Source organism: Zeus faber (assembly GCF_960531495.2).
Source record: "Zeus faber genome assembly, chromosome: 2".
Taxonomy (NCBI): Eukaryota; Metazoa; Chordata; class Actinopteri; order Zeiformes; family Zeidae; genus Zeus; species Zeus faber.
Window position 1 is genome coordinate 28,381,618 of NC_137189.1, and position 22,953 is coordinate 28,404,570.

The window sequence follows — 22,953 nt, forward strand, 5'->3', positions numbered from 1 at the left end:
GTTTCCGGCAACTCGCTCTGGAAATAGGTGCCACTGAATCCCTCTGCGCCCCCTTGTGTCATGGAAGGGTAGTGACTACACTGACAACGGTAAAGATTACAAACTGTGACCTCATGTCACTCAGGAATAATAATCCAACGGGTTACTTAATAAATATAAACACTTATAATAACATCGGCATATTCAATATACAACCTGTGCACATATTGCACATATACATCAGTGTACAAAAAAAAGCATTTACCCCCCCCCCCCCCCCCCACAAACATTGCACACTATGTTGTGCACACATTCAGAAATATGTATTTTGCTTATATATTTTTTGCTGACTAAGGTTGCATTATTCACGTTTTTGCAGCCTTTGGCGTTCGCCATTTTATCATTTGTTCTTGCATTATGCATGTAACATAATTAATGACTGTCAATAAATAAAAATATCTCTAATGCCGAATCCTAAAAGTGCGCTCCCTTGTGTTATCTGTAGGTACTACAACAACCTATGCAAATATAGAAATATGATAGTTGACCAGTATGTGAACAAAAAGGTTTATTATTCACCAGGCCAAACAAATCTGCTGAAACAATCTGTAAATGTCTCCCGTTGACAGGAACTGTGATGAATAAATCCTCTATATCCCGCGCACGCGCGGAACCCCTTTGCACCCTTCCCACCGTACACAACTCCAACGCCGTCAAGCGTTGCAAGTGTTTTTTGTTTTTTTTTGATTTCCCGGGGGAAATGGTTGCAATCCGAAATCAACTGCACTAAATCAAAAAAGCGTCACAGAGGATTCTCCGCGCGTCGCAGCTTCCTCCTCTACCGCTCAATTCCCACCAAAATAGAGCAAGCGTGGACCTCTCCTGGCCCCCTACAGGCATGGAGGACTAAGTAAGCGTCACGTGGATTCTTCCCCCCCATTTACACCTAGTGCGGTGCCCGCTGAAAACATGCCTGTTCGGAAGGGGCCGGTTCCCCGCTCGCTGCGCAGGGGTCCCCGCCGCCCTCCGGGTGGCGATGCGCGCCGCGTTGCTGGCCAGCCGTGCGCCCCGCGCCTCCTCCGACTCGGCTGCGCGCGCACGGCGCTTTGCCTCGCGCATCCGCTCCCGCCTGGCGCGGCTGTGCTTGGGCATGACGTCACAGCACCCGAGCGTCCGCTTCTTTCCGCGACGGAAAACGAAACTGCCGGTTGCAACGGGGGGCGCGCCGATCCAAGCCGCGCACCGGGGAAACGCACCGTATTCTCACGGGGGGGGGTGAAAAGACTCACAGCCCAAATCGCGGCGATTCGCGCTTTTGGATGCGCTGCGGACGTAAGCGTCTCGGTGCCCGCGGAGCCCTGAAGCCCCGCCCCCCGCTGCTCGCTCTTTATTCAAAGGTTATTAATGTAACACGCGTCGCGGGCCCAAATTCCACCGAATTCGACACTGCACGTCCTCGCGTCCCCAGCGATACACCCACCAAGTGTGAAGTAGATCGGGTGAAGGGTCGTCGAGATAACTGAAGGACATACAGACATACAGGCATAACATTCCTTCCGTGATATTTTGATGCTGGTTTGATGGTATGATATATGTTTAAAAGGTTGTTATGATTCAAGATTTGTACTCATCACACAAGTGCAGTGTAGTGCAATGACGAAAGGGCAAAATCCAAGGGCTGTGCAAAACTCGGAAGAATAAAAGTGAAAGAAAAGTAATAATAAATCACAAAAATATGTAAAACGTGTGTGTATGAATGCGTGCAATTTGTGATACTATGTACAGTTGGAAAAGGGGGGCATCCACAAACGACATCATTTGCAACTACGCAGATTCGATTGCACATAAATATACAATCATTAGAATACAAATGTGTATATGTCTACACGTTTATTTTTTTATCTTTGTCGTAATTTTTTTGGGAACACACGTTAGGGAACATACAAAAACTCGCAAAAAATATCTACATATAACATAATACAATATCAATGTTGTCAAAATAAATGAAACAAATAAATATTGGGGATTTATACAAAACTATACATAGAAATATTTAAATAAACAAGGACTTAAGTCATAAAAAATGATTCTCATACCAATCACTCTGAAATATTTATTTTCCTAAATATTAGACATCGTTTTCCAATACTGGAGAATCTGTCTGTTGCTCTTGCTTTCCTCAAAATCGCATTTTAAAAGAAACTCAAGCCCTCCGACCTTTTTCAACAAGGACCCCAGTATATGAAACCACAGAATTTGGCTGTGGCAAATATGCTTTATACTATTTAACTTTAAAAGTATCAAGCATTGATTTTAATTCTAAAGCTTTGAAACCACCCTTATTAAAGTTCAAGTTCAAGTTCAAGAGATTATTTGTCACATACGGTCTATTATACTCTTTGCTGCAATCTTTTTATTTAATTGGTTTTATATTTCCGTAAGAATTGGAAAATAACTAAGTTATCTTTTTTAATATTATTTGAAGAGACATAGGTGGTGACATGGATAAATTAATTTGGAGATACCTTGTGCTTTAGATAAAATAACTACCAAAAATAGTAAGGTCCCTGGTTAGCCAATGACAAGGAGATTTCTCCATATCTGTTAAGCAGTGATAAATATTGATGTCGGGGACACCCGGGAGTTTGTGGCCACATGTCCCACATGCTCACAGAACAAGAACTCCCATCAAGCCCCAGCTGGTCTCCTCCAGCCTCTGCCCATTCCCCAACAGCCGTGGTCCCACGTCTCTCTGGACTTCACTGCTCGCCGCATCGGAAGGTAACACTACTATCCTCACTGTGGTAGGTAGGTTCTCCAAGGCTGCTCACTTTATTCCCCAGCCTAAACTGCCCACAGCCAGAGAGATTCACGGCCAGAGTCCACGGCCTCCCCAGAAACATTGTATCTGATAGGGGGCCTCAATACACTTCTCATTTCTAGACTGGGTTTATCAGCATTCTGGGGGCCACAGTCAGCCTTGTCGGGTTTCCATTCCCAGTCTAATGGCCAGATCGAGAGGATGAACCAGGAGATGGGCTGCTTGGGTTTATGGAATCCTACCTCATGGTCCAGACAACTGTTATGGGCAGTATATGCCCATAACACATTGCCCAGCTCTGCTACCGGCCTCTCTCCATTCCAGTGTCCCCGGGGCAATCAGCCCCCTCTGTTTTCTCGGCTGTCCCCTACACTATGGAACAGAAGGTCTGGCTCTCTATAGGGAACGTACCCCTCCGAGTCCAGAAAGCTCACCCCACGCTTTGTAGAACATTCCCCATAGCCAAGATCATCAACCCAGCACCTGTTCGCCTGCGTCTTCCGCAGTCTCTCCGCACCCATCCCACCTTCCACGTCTCTCGACTCAAGCCACATAAGGAGACACTGCTTCATCCCGAGGGAGGGAGGTTCTGTCATTAGCTGCTTGGCGCTGCCCCCTATGGTCGCCTGTGCAAAAGCTCTGTGGAGATTACGCACATTTTAGTTATTGGGGTTTTTTTTCATTTTACTACGCCAAGTCCATCAAAAACTCTTCAGCATTGATTTCCTACAACCGCGATGCACTCGTGGATATAAAAAAAATCCCTGAAAGAACAACTTTGGGGCATTTTATCCGCTGATACAGAGGGGCCGCCGGAGATTCTACACGCCAACCCTTTCAACAAAGATAATAGCAACAACAATGCAGTTGCTGTTCTATGGGTGCGCCGATGGAGGAAGTACCGCGGTAAGCGAGGCAACCTTACTGTCCACCTCTGCCCAGCATCCTTCGTGCCAATGTCCAGGTCCTGGAAAATAAGATGGATGACCTTCGGGCAAGGATTTACATTCCAACGGGATACAAGAAACTCTTGCGTCCTCTGCCTGACGGAGACTGACTGACCCCGCTGGTGCCACACCACGCTATACATCCAGCCAAGGCCTTCTCCGTGTTCTGTGCTGACAGATCGGGGGAGTTAGGGAATCCAAGGGTGGAGGTGTCTAACTCATGATCAACAGCAGCTAGTGTAACCCCAACAACATCAAGACTCTCACCAGCTCCTGCTCGCCAAACCTGGAACAGTTAACCATCTTATGCCATCCATTCCAGGTGTGGACGCCTCCCTAGCCAACTAACTGAACTTCTTTATGTGTGGTTTGAGGCTGGCAACAACACCGCTAGCTCGCCAGCTAATTTGAGTTACACCGCTGGAGAGGAGCGTGCACTCTCAGTGTCTGAGGATGATGTCAGAAGGGCTCTGATGTGTGTGAACACCAGGAAAGTTGCAGGCCCAGATGGCATATCACGGCGCGTGCTGAAGACCTGTGCTTACCTGCTAGCCCCTGTGCTCACTTTGATATTCAACGCCTCCCACCATCATCCCTGTGCCGAAGAACACTTCTCCAGCCTGCTTGAATGACTACCGTCCGATGGCCCTGGTGGTAATGACGTGCTTCGAGAGGCTGATTAAGGACTATATCTGTGCCTCCCTCCCCCGCACCATTGACCCACTGCAGTTCGCTTACCAGACGGATCCACAAACGACACGGTCTCCCAGGTATTGCACACCACGCTTACACACCTGGATGGCCGGAAGAGGGGCTATGTGAGATTGCTGTTCATTGACTACAGTTCAGCTTTCAACACAATAGTTGCCACCGTACTGGCTCTCAAGCTGCGGGAGCTAGGACTGGACCCTCCACTGTGTGCCTAGATCCCACAACCAGGCTCCAGTTTGTTAGGGTTGGGAGACACATGTCCCATGTAGTTTCTTGATGAATTTGATGTGTTGATGAAGAAGGAGTGACCGCTGACGCTGACTTGAGTAAAATAATAGGTTTATTACAAAAGAACAGCATCAGACCAGACTTGTCTAGGACGTCCAGGAGAGAACCGAGCCGGATGGATTCTCTGTCGAATGAAACTCGGGCAGGTGCTTTTATGCTTAACCAGAGACAACGTTGACCATCTGATTCCCCTACATAGGTCACCGTTCACATTTTCACTTCCCTTATCACCGGGACCCCTGTCAATGGGCTCTCTCTCTCTCTCGAGACCCCTGGCACCGTCTGTTAATAATTATCTTATACAATGGGTACTGTCTTGGGACGCCACACATTCCAGGACACCTCACCCGCACCCTCACCCTGAACACAAGATCCCCCAGGACTGCCTCCTCAGCCCCCTACTGTACTCCCTGTACACACGACTGGGTGGCCAGGTAAAGCTCCAACACCATCATCAAGTTTGCTGACGACACCGTGGTCGTGGGCCTGATCACCGACGACGACGAGAAAGCCTACCGTGAGGAGGTGGCTGACCTGTAACTCTGGTGCCAGGACAAAAGCCTCCACCTGAACATCAGCAAAACTAAGGAGCTGATTGTGGACTTAACGAGAGAATACAACTGAAGACGCACGGGCCGTTGATGATTAATGGGACTTCTGTCGACAGGGTGAGCAGTTTGAAGTACCTAGGAGTCCACATCACAGAGGACTTAACATCCACTATACATACAGACACTCTGGTGAGAAAGGCGAGGCAGCTTCTTTACCACCTCAGGCAGCTGAAGAAATTCAGGGTCTCGGTGAGGATCCTCAAGGCCTCTACTCTGGAGTAGTGGAGAGCACCCTGACAGGCAACATCACTGCCTAATTTGGGAACTGTACTGCTCAGGACTCTTCAGTGAGGCAGAGGTACTGGCTGCCTCACCCCATGCTTTTTCAGTGCGGTTTTATGTCAGATAAGCCAGACTAAATATGTTATACACATACATGAAATACATAAACTATTTTATGGAAAGTGAGGACATATAATAAAAGTGTCTACAAACATTACATTGGTGATTGGTGACATTGGTGACATTACATCATTTGTTTTTTCTTTTCACGATGACAGGTGAGGCCCTGCCTCCCCTGACCGCACATCCCTGATTAATACATATATATACATAAACCCAGTGCATAGTCCTGTCGGTGCGGGTTTCACTCAGAGCAGCACCTCCGTCACACACTCATCTCTCTACTGCGGGGAAAACAGAGCCTGAGGAACTTCCTGATCTGGGACCGGACGAATCAGGGAAGCTCCTCCCTTGATTCGATGATGCCCAGCAGCTGGGCGGCCCCGTGATGGGAGCATGCACCACCTGTCTGCAGTGGCTGCTTGACCACACCCTCTTGGTTCACCACAATGTTTTGAAATAAAAATCATCTATGCAAAGGTCTGTCACCTTGGTAAACTCAGGCGCGAGCAATCATCTCTGAAATTCCAATTTAAATGGCCATTCCTTCACACTTTTTCAGGCATGAGGTAGAATTTTTCAGAGTTCTGACTTCAATGGAATCAGAATAGCATAGCTGTTCCACTGTTCCACAAACACACTGTATATATACTGTACGTCACAGCCTGCACACACTGCAGCAGCCAGGGTGAAGAGCGAACAAGCCATTGCCTTCATATATTTCTCTATTATTAAAATAAAATTGTAAAATGGTTGGGGGGCTAAACCGGGAGCCAGCAGATTTATAAACAGGGCTATAGTCCCCCCATTAACAAGCGAATAAGGGGGTAGGCGGCATTTGTTTTTTTTTTTACTTCAAATGGTTGGGAATCCCAAGTCTATGTGATGCATTTGCAACAGTTATAATTTCCTTAGATGTAAGGACCTGTGCTCATGTCCATGCATTCTTCCCCAATGGGTGATTTTGATTTGTTTGCATTTCTCCGATTGTTTCTTGCTGCTCTGTTCATCCAAGTTAATTCTGTTCATTTAAGCTTGTCTCACACAAAGTGAGTCTTTGAACAATGGTGGATGTAGACATGAAAACACAAACTGGATGTAACGTCACTGTGTGTGAGGAGAAACCAATCATTGAATACTCAGATCATTCAGCTCCCCCTCCAGTGTTCTTTGCTGCATTCAGCGCGGTTATTACCAATGTCCAGGATTGGGAACGGTTCACAGCCAGTCACAGCAAGTGTGGAGCACGGTGGAGTGTGGAGGCTGAAACCAGATCGGAGGAAGTGTAAGTCTCTGTTTAGTATGATTCATCTATTTAGATAGAAAGTCCAGCTACACAGCTGTAGTGAAGATGATAGTGGACATTATGTGTCTTCATCACGCTGTCTGTTGATAAATCTGCAATAAATTAAACAAACTTGCTGTATTGTGTTCTCCCATCAGATGCCTGTAAACTCACACTGGACCCAAACACAGCACATCGAAATCTCTGTCTGTCTGAGAACAACAGGAAAGAAATGATGGTTGAAGAGTAGCAGCCATATCCTGATCACCCAGAGAGATTTGATGACTGGAGACAGGTGTTGTGTAGAGAAGTTCTGACTGGGCGCTGCGACTGTGAGGCAGGGGATTCTATGTGAGCGCCATACAGAGAATTCAAAAGGAAAGGAAAGAGAGTGATGAGTGTTGCCTTGGAGGGAATAACATTTACTGAATTTGGAATCTGGAGTCTGGAATTTTCTGGTGATCATTACACTAGTTTCTACAGTACCAGTAGAACGGCCTTAGATGTCGGTCAGTCCCCTGGTTCTAACAGAGTAGAAGTGTATATGGACTTGTCTGCTGCCACTCTGTCCTTCTACTTTCCTCTGACAAACTGAGATACCTGCGCACCTTGCAGGCCACATCCACTGAACAACTCTTCCCTGGCTTTAGGCTGTTGGATTTTAGTTCCTCCGTGTCCCTGCGTCAGATAGAGGAGGTGCAGTATTTACCTGTGCAGAGGTGAAAATTATATGTTGGTGGTAAGTACTCTATATTCGGTTTTGGAGACTTTCGACTTTAACTCCATTCCATTTCAAAGCAAATATCTTCACTTTTTAAAATGTACATATTGTCAGTAGTACCAAACCACTCTATATCAGTCACAACCTGCTAAACCTTCTATAGGAATAAGTAGCATTAGCAGTGGAGAGCCGCACGCAGTTTTTAAAATACAGTAACTCTTGAACTACAATACTTTTTAACCAACAACCGAATAACAAACATTTAAATGAAAGACCTCAAGGCTTCACCACTCACACTTACACACACACACACACACACACACACACACACACACACACACACACACACACACACACACACACACACACACACACAATATTTATATGCGTGTGTCTAAACACTTAAGGCACCAGTACCTTAAATTGGCCTCTCTGGTTTAAATCACAGATCATTTAAAATCATTACATTTGATCAAAGTAATGAACAAACTACTAAGTACATTTTAAGGTTTTAATAATATGTGTTACTGTTCCAGAAATTGCGTGGAAATGTAGGGTCATTTATGAAAATGAAAGAAAAAGTGATGGCGTGGTCAAGCCGCGGCTGCAGGTGGCAGCACAGTTGTCCCGAATCGGCCGAAATACCACCCAAGCGGCGCTGATTGTTCCGATTTGGGGCAGGAAGGTTGCTTAACTGTTTCTGTCCTGCAGTAGGGGATAGGCGTACAGGGCTCGAGAGCCGACCAGGAGCCCTGCTGCAGCATCAGGAGCGCGAGATTGTAACATTCCTCCTGTGCCCGATTAAATACTTTTACCACTACATTTTATTGTTGGGCAGGCGAGCCCTGTGTTCAGGATTAAAGAAGCTAAATAAATAAACGCACGCCACACGGTTCGCTCTCTGGCTCCTCCTCACCACCCTGAGAAGTGGCCCCCCAGCCCCAACTGGCCCCTGAACAGGGACTAAGGAGTAGCGCGAGGCAGAACATCGGATCCTGTCCCTGCTGGGGACATCCAGAAGCAGGATGAGCAGGCACAGCAGTTCTGGGAGATGGCGAGAGACTGCAAGCTTGACTGGGCGGCACTCCGGGAACTCCTGCTGACGTTTGACATTTAATCCTCCCTGCCAGGCCTCCCGTCCCTCATACACCGCCATGTGGAGACGACCTCGGGGGTGAAGGAGCACTCTCCGTTGTATCAATTGCCCAAACAAACGTAAGAAGTGTGTAGTCGGACAGAGGGAAGTATGGTGTCTTGGGTACCACTTGGGTGAAGGCCTGTTGACAAGTCTATCACGTAGTGTGACAAAGGGTCAATGAAGGTAGTTGGAAGGCAGTCTCAAAAGGCATTTTTGGTTCTCAGGGGTGAATGTTTATTTAACGTCCTGCACATAATACAGTTAACAGTAAGGAAGAAAGAAAATTAAGCAAAAAAAAAGTCACCAGAGTAAATACATTTCTTACATAGAAATCAGATTCATCCCTTCGTCTGAACCAAACCTTATTTTGCATTTAAAAAAGAAACAATGGGACAACCAAGACACAAATTCAAAAAGAAAGTCTTTGAATGGCTTTGAGTTAAAATGTTTATACATTTGTACACAGTGCTTCATTTGTAAATCAGGAGATTCCAGAACACAGAGACGTTGCCGATCCGGCGGGTATATGAAGGGGTGGGGGGGGTTGTCATGTGTGATGTGGCACAGGGTGCACAAGCCTTTTTTTGTTTTGTTCAATTAGAAAACGTGAACAAAAAATAATAGGGAAGCACCCTGGAAATGGACGAGTCAAATCATCAGTGGAAAACCAGTCAGTCGACTTAAGATTCATCAAGGGTTTTTTTGCATCAGTCGGTGTGCATTACAATAACACAATAAAACAGATAGAAGACTACCTAATGCACAGGGATAACATTTAAATGAGGAATTATAAGTAAGGGGAATCATAAATATGTTTTATATGTGAGAATCGTCCGCATCCAGACACCGATGCAAACACGGCTCTCCGAGCCCCCCGTTGCGGAGAGCAACACGGAGAGCAGTGCCCTGTTCCTCCAAATAAAACAACTAAAAACAGATTGGGGACGGGGCAAGGAGGAACAGGGTGGGACCCGTAGACTCGTTAAGATTATTTTCTGCGCTTAGCCCATGGAGAGGGGATGTTCGGGGAGAGAGTCATGGAGAAAGGGTCCCCATTACGCACCGTTTCATCCCATACACACTTGTGTCGTTCCATAAGGAGACGTGAAATAAAAACACACGGTTGTGGCGCGCCAATCGTGGGCACCCCGTCGCTGGCATCGTGCAAGATTCAAGACTTTCTTTTGTCACACAGTACATATGAGCATGCATATACCTACGTACTGAAATGATGTAAGACAAAATATACAAAATAAACCAAACAGTTAAGCTATACCCAGTGCTACACCCAATGAAAAATGACCTGCCAATATACACTAAACCTAATGATAACAACTCTGCCCTGAAATTCCGACTTAAACGCCCTTTCCTTTGAGCTTTTCAAAGCCAGAGGTGACTTTATGTACTCGCAGTCATAGACAGGATGTTCTCTTTGTAGAAACAGACACTAACAGTCTGGATTTTGAGCAACGCTGTTTCCAGAGCGTTCTTGGTGCTCTGGCTATCATCCACAATCTTGTTTCCCAGCAGCTCTCTGATGTGATAGTCCTGGAGGTCCAGGACCCGCTCTGAATCGCGGACGTGCAGCCTTCCACTCACAACTCTTTTCAAATCCATACAGGAAAATTTCATTTTGCAATTTTGCTTCTTACATGTAATGAATTTCCCGCGGCATGCTCCGTCTTGCAGGTGGCGCCTCGGACAGCAGTGTTTCACGTCCAGCTGCACACAGCTTATCTTCAGGACCACGTTTTCAGGGATTGCAGAGTCGGAGGGCAGGGCATAGGGAATGTGTGTGCTCTTCACCACAGTGACCTCGGTCTCCCTGGTGGTCTGCAATCTCAGCTTGCCCATGTAGAAGTCCACCTTAACATTGGTGACGTCATACCACTCCCCACCAGACAGCAGAGGTTTCTCCCAGAGTGTCAGGAGGGCTGCTGCGGTGCGGTCGGCCACCTTCCACTCCACCCGCTGCAGATACTCACCTGCTTTGGTCGGGAGGTGACCCACCTGGATCATCTGCATGGCCGCAATGTGCACATTGACCTGAAGAAGCACGCACAAACACACACACACACACACACACACACACACACACACACACACACACACACACACACACACACACACACACACACACACACACACACATACACACAAACCTCAAATTGATAGAACCGTGCTCACTTAGAAATTGAGTAGTTTAACTAGTTGAGGTTTACCAGATTTAACATTGTCACGTAAAGTGTGATTTCACAACAACAAAACAACCTAAAATATATCAAAAAATTAGCTCATACCTTGTCATCATCCTCACATGATATAGCCAGTTTGTATTTCATGATGGTCCAATGCCACTTAAGGGCGATTGAGCAATATGGGAATCAAGGTCCAACAAAATACCTTCAGTATACAGTATAACAGCACTGATATGAAGTATGACAGCACTAATATACAGTATAACAGAACTGATTTGCAATATAACAGCACTGATATGAGGTATAACAGCACTAATATACAGTATAAGAGAACTGATATGCAATATAACAGCACTGACATACAGAATAACAGCACTGATATGAAATATAACAGCATTGATAAACAGTATAACAGCACTGATATGAAGTATAACAGCACTGATATACAGTTTAACAGAACTGATATACAGTATAACAGCACTGATATGAAGTATAACAGCACTGATATGAAGTATAACAGCACTGATATACAGTTTAACAGAACTGATATACAGTATAACAGCACTGATATACAATATAACAGCACTGATATACAGTATAACAGCACTGATATGAAGTATAACAGCACTGATATGAAGTATAACAGCACTGATATGCAATATAATGGCACTGATATACAATATAACAGCACTTATATGCAATATAACTGGAGTGATATACAGTATAACAGCACTGATATGAAGTATAACAGCACTGATGTGCAATATTACAGCACTGATATACAATATAACAGCACTGATACGCAATATAACGAGAGTGATATGCAGTTAACATACAATAACTGGTTTACTGACTAGGCCGGCTAGCTACTCAGTATAACCAGTTTACTGGCACTGTTGCATTCTGGGTAGAGGCTGGCTGGCTGACACTTGCCTCGTCAGGGTGAGAGTTCAGCAGCTGTTCCAGGGGGAGCGTCTGGACGTCAAGACTGACATCGTAGCTGAACGGGAGGCTTCCTTCCTGCACGAAGCTGATACTGGAGAGGTCTTTAAACCAGATATTTTGGCCATCGACAAACTTGACTCTGTCCAACTGCACCGCACGCCTGGTACCAGACACATACACAGTTTGTATTTTTCTTGTGTGTGTGTGTGTGTGTGTGTGTGTGTGTGTGTGTGTGTGATTGTGCACATGTACGTGTATGTGTACATACTTGTCTTGTTCAGCGGAAATGAAGACTTCTCTCTTTGCGAGATCAAAGACCATCACAGTCCAGGTCTGCTCTCTGCACTGGAGTTGAGCACTAAAGTACTGTCTTCTTCCCTTGCTTTCTTTCTGCTTTGTTACTTTGTGCACGTACCCACACAGTGGCTGCTGTGGAGGCTCAGAACCAGGCGTGAAACCACCAACACCTATAGGGGGAGGCGAGGGGGCATAAATTAAAAACTTATTATCACAATTTTCCCTATATCAATCATCAATCATATATGATAATAAAATGAAAACATAAATAATTACTTGTAAAATAGCATGATCTTTCTCATCTCAGATAATATGTCATTGTTATGCTTCTTACCAGATGCAGGTGAGCTATTTGGAGTGTTGCGTAGCCCGCCATGCCCATCTGAGCAGTTCTGGGCTCTAGGCGGCAGAGGGGATTGTGCGTTCAGCTGGTCCTGGAGTTGGCTCAGTTGGGGAAAGGTATTGACAATTTCAGGATCCTGGTAGACCAGATTGACAAAGTCCTGACACGTCTGCGCTCCTTTGGTCAGCAGGAGGTCCATCAGGTCCACAACGCGGCCTCCCCTTTTCTGGAAGACAACACCAGTACATACAACCATCCATCATAAATCCACCCATCTGTTACCTATCCCTTCCCCAAACATCATTCTATCCACCATCTTAACCTATCCACCCACCTATCCATCTATCTATCTATCTATCTATCTATCTATCTATCTATCTATCTATCTATCTATCTATCTATCTATCTATCTATCTATCTATGTATCAATCTATCTATCTATCTATCTATATATCTATCTACCTATCTATCTATCTATCTACTGTATCTATCTATCTATCTCTCTATCTGTCTATCTATCTAGCTCATAACTCCATCCATCCATATACCCACCCATCAGTCCCCTATCCCTTCCCCATCCATCCATCTACTCATCTATAACCTATCCATCCACCCATGTATGGAGCACCTATACATCCATCCATCTATAACTTATCCATCATCCCCAATCTATCCCCCATCCATCCATCCATCTATCTATCTATCCATCTACCACCAAACCACTCCCCATCCATCGACCACACCGCACACCTCACACCCACCCGTAGGTCCCTCCACCAATCCATCCATCTATGACCTATCCATTCATCCATCTATCTATCCATCGACAACCTATTCATCCATCCATGTATTGGTTTCAAAAACTTGCGAGAGAAACATACATAACAACAGAATCTCACTCTGCCCTCTAAACACTCCCACAGACAGACAGACAGACAGACAGACAGACAGACAGACAGACAGACAGACAGACAGACAGACAGACAGACAGACGTACCTTCTCTGTGTATTGTCTAAATGTGATGATATCCTTCTCAAGCATCTTAGAGAGGATCAATTCAAGCCCATCATAAAGTATGTCTTCCAGCCGAGTCTTATTCCTCTTTACAAACGCAAAATATTTGGCCTCCTCAGACTTGTTGCGTTTAGGCCGCGCTGCCTTCTGATTGGCTGGCCCGGCTTTCCCCTTCAACATGATTAGTCCGTAGATTATTGAGCGCTTCAACCTGAAAAGATAACCATATCATTATTATCAATATTATTATCAAAAACCTAATGACAACGACGATTTTCATGAACTAATATATTTTATATATATATATATATATATATATATATATATATATACATATACATACATACAGTACATAACTCAAAGTGTGAAAACTAGAAATGTCTCCCATAAAACAAACAAGCAGTAAAATAAAACCAAATTCAGTATAATATTTTCTTTAAAGGCAAATGTCTATTTTGAACTTTTGAATTATGCTGTTTTGATGCTGATGTACTAGATGGTCAAAGAGACGGGAGTGCGTTGAGAGGGGGTAACTGGTAGTGTTATTACCAGGGTTTGCGTTACGAGCCCTGCTGGGCATTGTCTTTTCAGTCCAACCATTTGACCAATCATTCACCGCGCTCAGATAAGTCTGCTTGACTCCCATGTGCGTCCGACGCCTTCCCTCGGGCTCAATAAAGTAAAGAAATTCATGTATTAAAGTAGTGAGGGCGACTTTCCACCATATCATATACAAGGAATTTGTCATGGGAAAAATAAACACATTAAAATAAATTGCAATTGAAATAGCCAAATATACAAAAATACCCAAAAGATTTCTCTGTAATCTTACAAGTTAAGATACTTTGCTGTGTTTTGTTTTTTTTTACCACCGCTGAGAAGCTGTTGAATACGGTCTGTGCGACTCCAGTTCACCAAACCTTCCTTTAATAATTAAAGCATCACGATCCTCTCGTGTAGATTTCACGAGTCCCTGGCGTGGCAGCTGCAGTCCAGCGCTCAGAGGAAAAAAAAACAAAAAACTTCTCCACACGGGCAGCAAACAGCAGATCTCTGTTTGGCACGTTTACGTTCTAGAAACATCTTTCGTTTTCCACGGTGACCTTGGATCGAACCGCTGCTTGGAGCGAGGTGAGTTTCCTGATCAGTGTCGGTTCAAATGGCCGCTCGGGTGAGATTAGACGATATTACATGAGAGGAAAGTATTCTTAACAGCAGTCATGAGTATAAGGAACACATTTCATTTTATTACATTTCACTGCATATATGTATGGAAGTATGTATATGTATGTGACAAATAAAAATCTTGAATCTTGAACAATGCGTCCACACTGGATCCCCGTCGGACCATCATCACAAGAACGATGCACTTTTTTGTTCGTAATCCCTTGTTATTCTCGGTGACAACATTATTATACATATGACATAATTGAGCCATCTAGTAATTTAACTTGGTATGTAAACTGGTTAGAAAGTGGTGCCGTGGTTTTACCAAAGTGGTTTCACGTCCCTTTTTTTACTGTTTTTTTTTTTTTTAATTTTTTTTTTTAACACAATCCGATGCTGATTGCTCATATTGTTGTTTAGAAGTAGTAGTAGTTGTTATTTATCAGTTATTTATTCGTCGGTCGTGTATTAATCGGTCCATTCTTTACCTGTTTATCAGCCTCCTGCTTTCACTTCGATCCTCTCTCCGTATTAGTGGAGGCAGACTGACGAAGACTCGCGAACGATTCGTTTGTAACGAACGCAAATTTGAGGTGACTCGGGAGTCGTTCGTCGACTCTGTAGCTGCAGCCGGAACCCCGTCTCAGAGCGGGGGCTCCAGTCCGGGACCAAAAGACGCGAGGGCCCCCGAGGCGCGAGACACGTATGCGCAAGTTACACCGGCTGAATCAAACGAGCGAAGAGTCTGAAAATGGAACGAATCTTTCTTTGACCGAACGAATCATAAAGAGCCGAATCTTCAGAAATAGCTTCTCGTCGCTACTCCATTTCGGTGTGGCGTGAGTTCCCGCCCGAACGGCGCTGGCGGGTCGTGGCCCTGTCTGACGAAACAAAACGCAAGAGTTGACACAACAGACAATCACATTCTAACTTTCGCTGGGGGCTTGAGATCGCTATGCTGCGTGCCCCTTTAAATCGAGTTTGACGGGTTTTCACGTTCATCTTTTAGTTTAGATCTTTGGTCTAAACCAGGCATGGCCAACCCGCGGTTCGCGAGCCTCATGCGGCTCTTTGGCTGGTTTCATGCGGCTCTTAAGGGGCTTTCACATGACAAGCGTCAAAAACGCAGGAAAAAAAAAAAAAGCGCAGCCATTCATTCCCTATCATGATTATAAAATCGCTATGATGTATCACTCGTTTTCCACCGCCGATCACTTCCTCATTTCCTCAAAGCGGACAGCAGTCATGTCCCATTAACGCCTGTTTTATTAGTCCTAACGCCGCGTTTACATCAAAAGCGCCGGGGCGGCGCGCCTCCATACAAAGTCAACGTATAGACGCATTCCACGCGACTGGAACGCGTCTAACGCGGCATTAGGACTGATAAAACAACAAATAAGATTCCAAAAGCTTTGGAAGTTTATTTTCAACACTATTGACATGGTTAGTAGTCAACATATAAGATGGATCGGCCGGTGAATTGCGATGCGTATCCGACATCCCCGATGGAGAACTGTGAAGGCTGGAGGGTTGTGTGTGTGTGTGTGTGTGTGTGTGTGTGTGTGTGTGTGTGTGTGTGTGTGTGTGTGTGTGCGTGTGTGTGTGTGCGTGTGTGTGTGTGTGTGTGTGTGTGTGCGTGCGTGCGTGCGTGCGTGCGTGCGTGTGTGTGTGTGTGTGTGTCGCGACTCGCGAGCGACACGCGAGCTGCAGCCAGTGTTGCCAGATTGGAATCTGGCAACACTGGCTGCAGCTCGCAGATTTCTACGGTCGCGAGCGGTAGAAATCTGCGAGATCATTTCAGTAGTAAACAATGTGTCAAGTTCGCTCTCATAATGGCGGGGAGAAAAAGCACAGCAAAACGAAAATATGAAGATGAACACAGGACGTTTTTGACAGAGTGGGAGAGTTTATATTTTTTTGTTGAACGTAATGGCAAGCCATTCTGCCTTATATGTCAGGCGTCATTAGCGCATTTCAAAACTTCAACTCTTCAGCGCCACTTCAGCTCACTCCATGCTAACATCGACCAGGAATTTCCAAAAGGGACTGAACCCCGCAAGCACAAGTTGGTCACTTTGAAAAGTCAGGCAGAAAAGCGGATACAGTTTTTCCAAAAATTTACGAAGCACTCAGAGACCGTAACGCTTGCATCATATCAACTGGCTTGGAACATTGCACAAGCTAAAAAGCCATACAATGAAGGGGACTTCGTTAAAAAATGCCTCAGTGACGCTGTTGAAATCTTGTCTCCTGAAGACCACAAACTAAAACGAAGTGTATCAGACATCCAACTGTCCCACAGCACTGTTGAACACAGAATATCGGACATTAACATGGCTATTGAATCACAGTTGCACTCTGACCTTCAAGCATGTGAGTATTTTAGTGTCGCATTAGATGTGACATACAAGACAAGCCTCAGTTGGCAATATTTGTACGGTCTGTGTCAAACGATTGTATGATCAAAGAAGAACTCCTTGATATTGTGCCATTAAAAGACAGAACCCGTGGCATAGATGTGAAAGAAACAATGATGGCTGCATTTACAAAAGCAAATCTGCCCATACAGAAACTAACTGCAATAGCCACGGATAGAGCGCCAGCCATGATCGGATCTGTGAACGGGCTTGTGGGGCTGTGCAAAGCTGACCAAACATTTCCAGAGTTTTGGAATTTCCACTGCATCATCCACAGGGAGCAGCTCGTGTCTAAATCATTGAATTTAGACAACGTCATGAAGCCTGTGATGGAAATCGTCAACTACATCCGCACACATGCGCTTAACCACAGGCAATTCAGGAATCTTATCGCTGAGCTGGACCAAGGGCTTCCAGGTGACCTGCCGCTGCACTGCACTGTGAGTAGGCTGTCAAAAGGCAAGGTATTCTCTCGCTTCTTTGAGCTTTTGGATGCTGTGAAACTGTTCATGGAAGAGAAGGACAAGGACTATCCCGAGCTCTCGGACCTCGAGGGGATTATGGATCTGGCCTTTTTGGTCGACTTGCTGTGTCACTTGGACAGACTGAACCTGACCCTGCAGGGTAAGTAAAAAATGCTGCCTGACCTGGTGCAAAGTGTGTTTGCGTTTGTCAACAAACTGAAGCTGTTCAAGACGCATATTCAAAAGGGAGATTTAACGCATTTTCCCACTCTGCTAAAAGCCAGCAGGCAAGTCACCAGCGCCGCCCTGAAAAAGAAGAGAGATTATCATGTTGGTGTGGGACATTTACAATAAATCTGGCTGAGCAGAGGTCTGTGTGTGTGTGTGTGAGGAAGGGATGGGGTGATATTCATGTGTGCCCATGTGTATGATGTGGTTCTTTGCAGGAACACAGTAAAAAATGTGGCTCTTAGTCTCTGACTGGTTGGCCACCCCTGGTCTAAACGATCTCAAAGATCAAAGATCTCTTTGATTTTAGTTCATGCGCAGATACTGGTAGAGTCCACAATCTTTGAAAACACACACACACACACACACACACACACACACATACACACACACACACACACACACACACACACACACACACACACACACACACACACACACACACACACAGAGGCCGTCTTCAATACCAAGTACGCCAAGTCCGGACTTGAGGACTTGGAAGTTCAGACTTGGCAAGTTGGACTCGGGAGTACAGACTCCCGGGTACCAATACCATTACTACCGCTTGGTGCCGAATGCATTGTGGGATACTTAGCTGTCCCAAGTCCACACAAGTCACCACCGATGCATCCTCCATAAAAGTCCAAATGCCCTCCACATCCGGGCATTTGGACTGGACTTGGCTTGATGCGTACTTTGAATTGGAACAGTACTTGGGCTGCGACTGATGACGTTTCACAATTCCACAAGAACACAAGTACAGACAAGAACGCAGATTGAGAAAGGGCCACACACACACGTCTGTGTTGTGCTTCATAGAGTGCTTCAGGGTGAGGTATTTTTTAGGCCAACCTGCCCCTCGACAAAAAGCCAATGGGGTTTTTCCATTGGATTTTAGATTATTGTTGAAAATAATCTCTGTGACAAACAAAAGTTGATGATATTTCCACGTTTTGTTCAAGAAGATAATCTTCACAAATGAACGCCACGAGGATAAATACAAATACAGGCTGTAAAGACGGACTAGTGAGAAGATACTTTCCGTGTTCGGCGCAATGACGTTTAATGTCCCCGACAATCTCTGTAGTTCATTTAGCCACTTGTTAGCAACCACCTTTTTTAAGACACGTAAAAGCATCAAAATTGCCTATATTTACTGACATATTTTATATCTTACAACAAAACATGAAAATGTCTGAAGCTTGTGTTAACCACAGACCTTATTTCAGGCATCGAACCAAAAACCATTCAAAAACCCTTTGACTTTCAGACGAGGCAACTGTAAATTGGAAAATGCAAAAAAAAAATCAGGAATCATTTCCGCAGCACTCTATCCAACCAATGGAACACATTTAGGTCGGAGATAGGAATGACTGAGTTTCAAAGAATGCCACTGTTTTACTTCATTTCACACTCAAGTTCTCAGCACACTGATTGTCCCCATGACACACAGTTTCGTTCCATAAGGGTGACTCAGTAAAATAAAATTACCTACATCTAAAATAAAAAATTACTGTTTTGCGCATCGATCACGGGCGCCCCAGCGCTGGCATGCCATTGGCACAGTCAATACGTCGGAAAGGGAGCAGTCGGGGCGTAGAGCCAGCCCTGTCGGGCTACAGTATTTTAGATTGTTAAATTAGGGGCTAAAGCCCTCAGTGCCCACCCCTAACAACGCCACTGCTGCTTGAGCGAGCTGTGGTGAAGCTTGGGATCCCTTGGGCAGACCTCAAACTCACTGCTCCCTTTTTTTACAGAGGCTGGGGATTGGTCTCCATGCCCACATTGTCTTCCAGTGCTGGAGGATTTTACCAAGGAGGTGAGGTTGTTTTGGGGTGCTCCAAAGAAGATGCGCTCCCCCATCCAGGCCTTTAACCAGTGGTGGACCCTGGAGTTAGGCTACCTGGCAATGCCCCCCATGGAGGAATCAGTAGCTGCCCACTTGTGCCCCTCCCTCACCGAGAAAAGCCTCAGCTACTGTCTAGGTGTGTAGGCTGACGGCGAATCTGGCAGAGAAGTCCTACAAGGCTGCGGGCTAGGCTGCATCTCTGCTGAATACCATCTGCCTGCTGCAGGCCTACCAGGCCAGACTCCTACTGGAGCTGGAGGAAAAGGCCACTCCCAAAACCTACATGGAACTGTGCAAGGCCACCATCTTCTGCCGCACCATGGCTAAGGGAGCGGCACAAGGCGCAGGGTGCATGATGTGGTTTTTGGTGGTGACGCAGCACCACCTATGGCTGAACCTGTCTCAGATTTCGGAGAAAGAGAGAAACAGGCTCCTGGACACTCTGGTGAAAGTGTCGGGACTTTTCAGGCCCATTGTGGATGGACACCATGACCTACAAATTCGAGCGGCAGCAGAAGGAGTCAGTAGCATTGGGTACTGTTCAGTCTCTCTCTTGCCCCCAAAATATACACTATTTGTGTGGAAGCAGCTATTGCCCCTCTGCACACCCAGGGAATAAAGGTTCTGTCATATGTGGACGATCTCCTGATAATAGTGGGGTCGAGGGAATTAGCACACTCCCACATGAGGCGCTCTTCGACCATCTTCGCAGAATGGGTTTTCTGGTGAATTGGAAAAAGAGCGCTCTGATTCCAGCCCAGTGCACTGTGTACTTGGGTCTCGATCTGGACTCATGGTTGATGCGTGTATGGCTGACTCCAACAAGGAGGTTGGTATTGGTCACTCCAGCTCGTAAGCGGTCCCTGCGCAAGGTTGCCAGGGCACGTTGGGTTATGGTCCTCCTGGGCCTAATGGCGGCTGCCTCAGCTGCAGTGCCACAGGGTCTGTTCGGGATGAGACACCTGCAACTCTGGTTCATAAAACAGCGGGGGCGTCAATCCAGGGAACTCTCTCGGGTACTGACCATACACAGCAGGAGGGTCGAGATGGCCTGAGGTTTTTTTTGAGGGGTCCAGCTGGGTCCGGTGACACTGCGTGTGGTGATAAAAACTGATGCCTCCCTGTACGGCTGGGGCGCTGTTTGCAAGGGCTGGATGGTCAGTGGGCGCAACAACTTTTCACTTTGCTATGTAGGTGAGGGGATACCATGTCCTGATACGTTCTGACAACACCGTGACAAGTACTTATATCAATCATCAGGGTGGCGCCCACCACCAAGGATGGCATCAAGGATTTCGCTGTGGGCCCATTCCCACCTCTGTTACCTGTCAGCATATCACATTCAGGGCAGGCAAAACCTGGGACCGGACTTATTACCGAGAGGTCAGCTGCAAGCGTCAGACAAGCACATTCATCCGCTGGTCATGGACATGATCTGGCCGAGCAGAAGTGGATCTGTTCGCTTCATGAGACGTGGCTCATTGTCCTCTATGGTATTACTCTATGGTGGACAAAATTCAGAGCGCTAGAGCCCCGTCAATGTGGGCACTTTACACATCCAAATCGCCAGCCTTTGAGCGCTGGTGTGTCGTCCATAGAGAGTACCCATTATGCTGTAATATTGGGGTCATACATACTGGCTTGGCACTGTTCACCTTCAAGGTGTATTTGGCCCCTATATCGGCATGTCATAATGGTGTGCATGGCAAGCCATCGCCCGGTCACATTTTGGTATATTTGGTATATATATATATATATCATCCAGGTATATGCAAGGCACCTGCCTATTCCGCCCGCGTGTGCGTTTGCTGCCTCCGAAATGCGATCTGATTTAGGTGTTGAATGCCTTGACGAGACCCCCATCTGAACCTCTCCAGGAGGTGGGATTTAAATTTTTGTTGTTGAAGTCAGCATTGCTGCTGGCACTTGTCTCGACAAAACGTGTGGGAAACCTGTCTGTCTATCTGCAAGTCCTGCTTGGTGTTCTGCACGGACAATCTGAGGGTTACGTTGAAACCGAATTTGGCTTTTCAGCCCAAGAACATAATGCGGCATTTAAATTGACCACGGTTGATCTTCGTTTTCCCTTCCTCCCTTTGGGTCAGAGAAGGACGAGAGGCTGCATACTTTTGGTCTATGTAGAGTGCACGCACGCAGTACGCCAGCCTGCATACTAAGTTATGCTATGTGGTTGAGCGTGGATACGGTCAGGTGATACAAGCTCCGCTGTATGCGGAATCCCCACCCACAAGCAATGTGGTGGGTCTGGGGGGTGGCAATATAATTTACCTCTGCACCCTATGAATGCGTTCTTTTACGCTGGAATTGGGGTTTGAGGTCACATCTGCCAGTTGTTCCTTGGAATGGACTACCTGGACCTTGGGTTCTATGTCTCAGCCTTTGGGGGCTTGCATAGGACACATCGGTTCTGAACTTGCAGTCAGTGAGGGTGGTGGATATACAATATGGCATAGTAAGAACTTAAGTCGAAATTAAAGAAAACGTTTGGGTTGTGCTACAATCGTGGTTTACGAATGAAGAATGAGGGTTCTTACCAGTAGGGATAGGCGAAACGAAGCTCTCTGAAGCTTTGAACCTTTTTGAACCATAGGATTGAAAATTGGTTCGCTACTCGAAGGTTCATTCACAGCACTCATGGGGGACATCTGCTGGTGCAATAAATGTAGCCCAACAAACTTATCAGCACGCTAATTGGTTTGTAGCACGTATAGTGCAGTGAGTAAGGTTTTGCCCTCCTACTCAGAAAACCCAGGTTTGATACCCTGTGTGTCAACTTCTCATACTTGTTAATTCCTAGAAAAACCTTGAGTGTGAGAGTAAATGTTTTTTTTTTATATTTTATTATTTAAGCACATACCGAAAATGCTTATGGACAGACTGTCATTCGGTCATTAGGCAGAGGTAATTCAGGGTTTTTGGGATGTGTTGTGAAATATATTCTGCTATTATAGCCGCATTAGCCCGCCACAGTTTCAATACCTGTCAAAACCAATACACGACGAATCAAACCAGTCATGTGATTCACTGAGGGAACAAAGCAGTAGTTACTTCAAACGTCATTATTCACGTCATCATTTCTGTAGCAAAGCAAGCTCCGAAGCAAGTAGTTGTTCAGTTGGAATTACTTGGCGAGTTCGATACGGGCATCGGAGCTTTGGTGTCAGAC

General features: G+C 45.8%; 1 protein-coding gene across 1 annotated transcript; it reads right to left on the reverse strand.

Annotated features, from left to right (window-relative positions):
- Positions 1-9,154: 9,154 nt before the first annotated feature.
- LOC307227609 (uncharacterized protein) lies at positions 9,155-12,839 on the reverse strand. Its single transcript, XM_079996987.1, has 4 exons — positions 12,618-12,839; positions 12,255-12,453; positions 11,975-12,146; positions 9,155-10,889 (listed from the first exon to the last, which is right to left on the reverse strand). The coding sequence occupies exons 1-4, from the start codon at positions 12,823-12,825 to the stop codon at positions 10,242-10,244; spliced, it is 1,227 nt and encodes a 408-aa protein (XP_079853113.1). The 5' UTR covers positions 12,826-12,839; the 3' UTR covers positions 9,155-10,241.
- Positions 12,840-22,953: the final 10,114 nt, after the last annotated feature.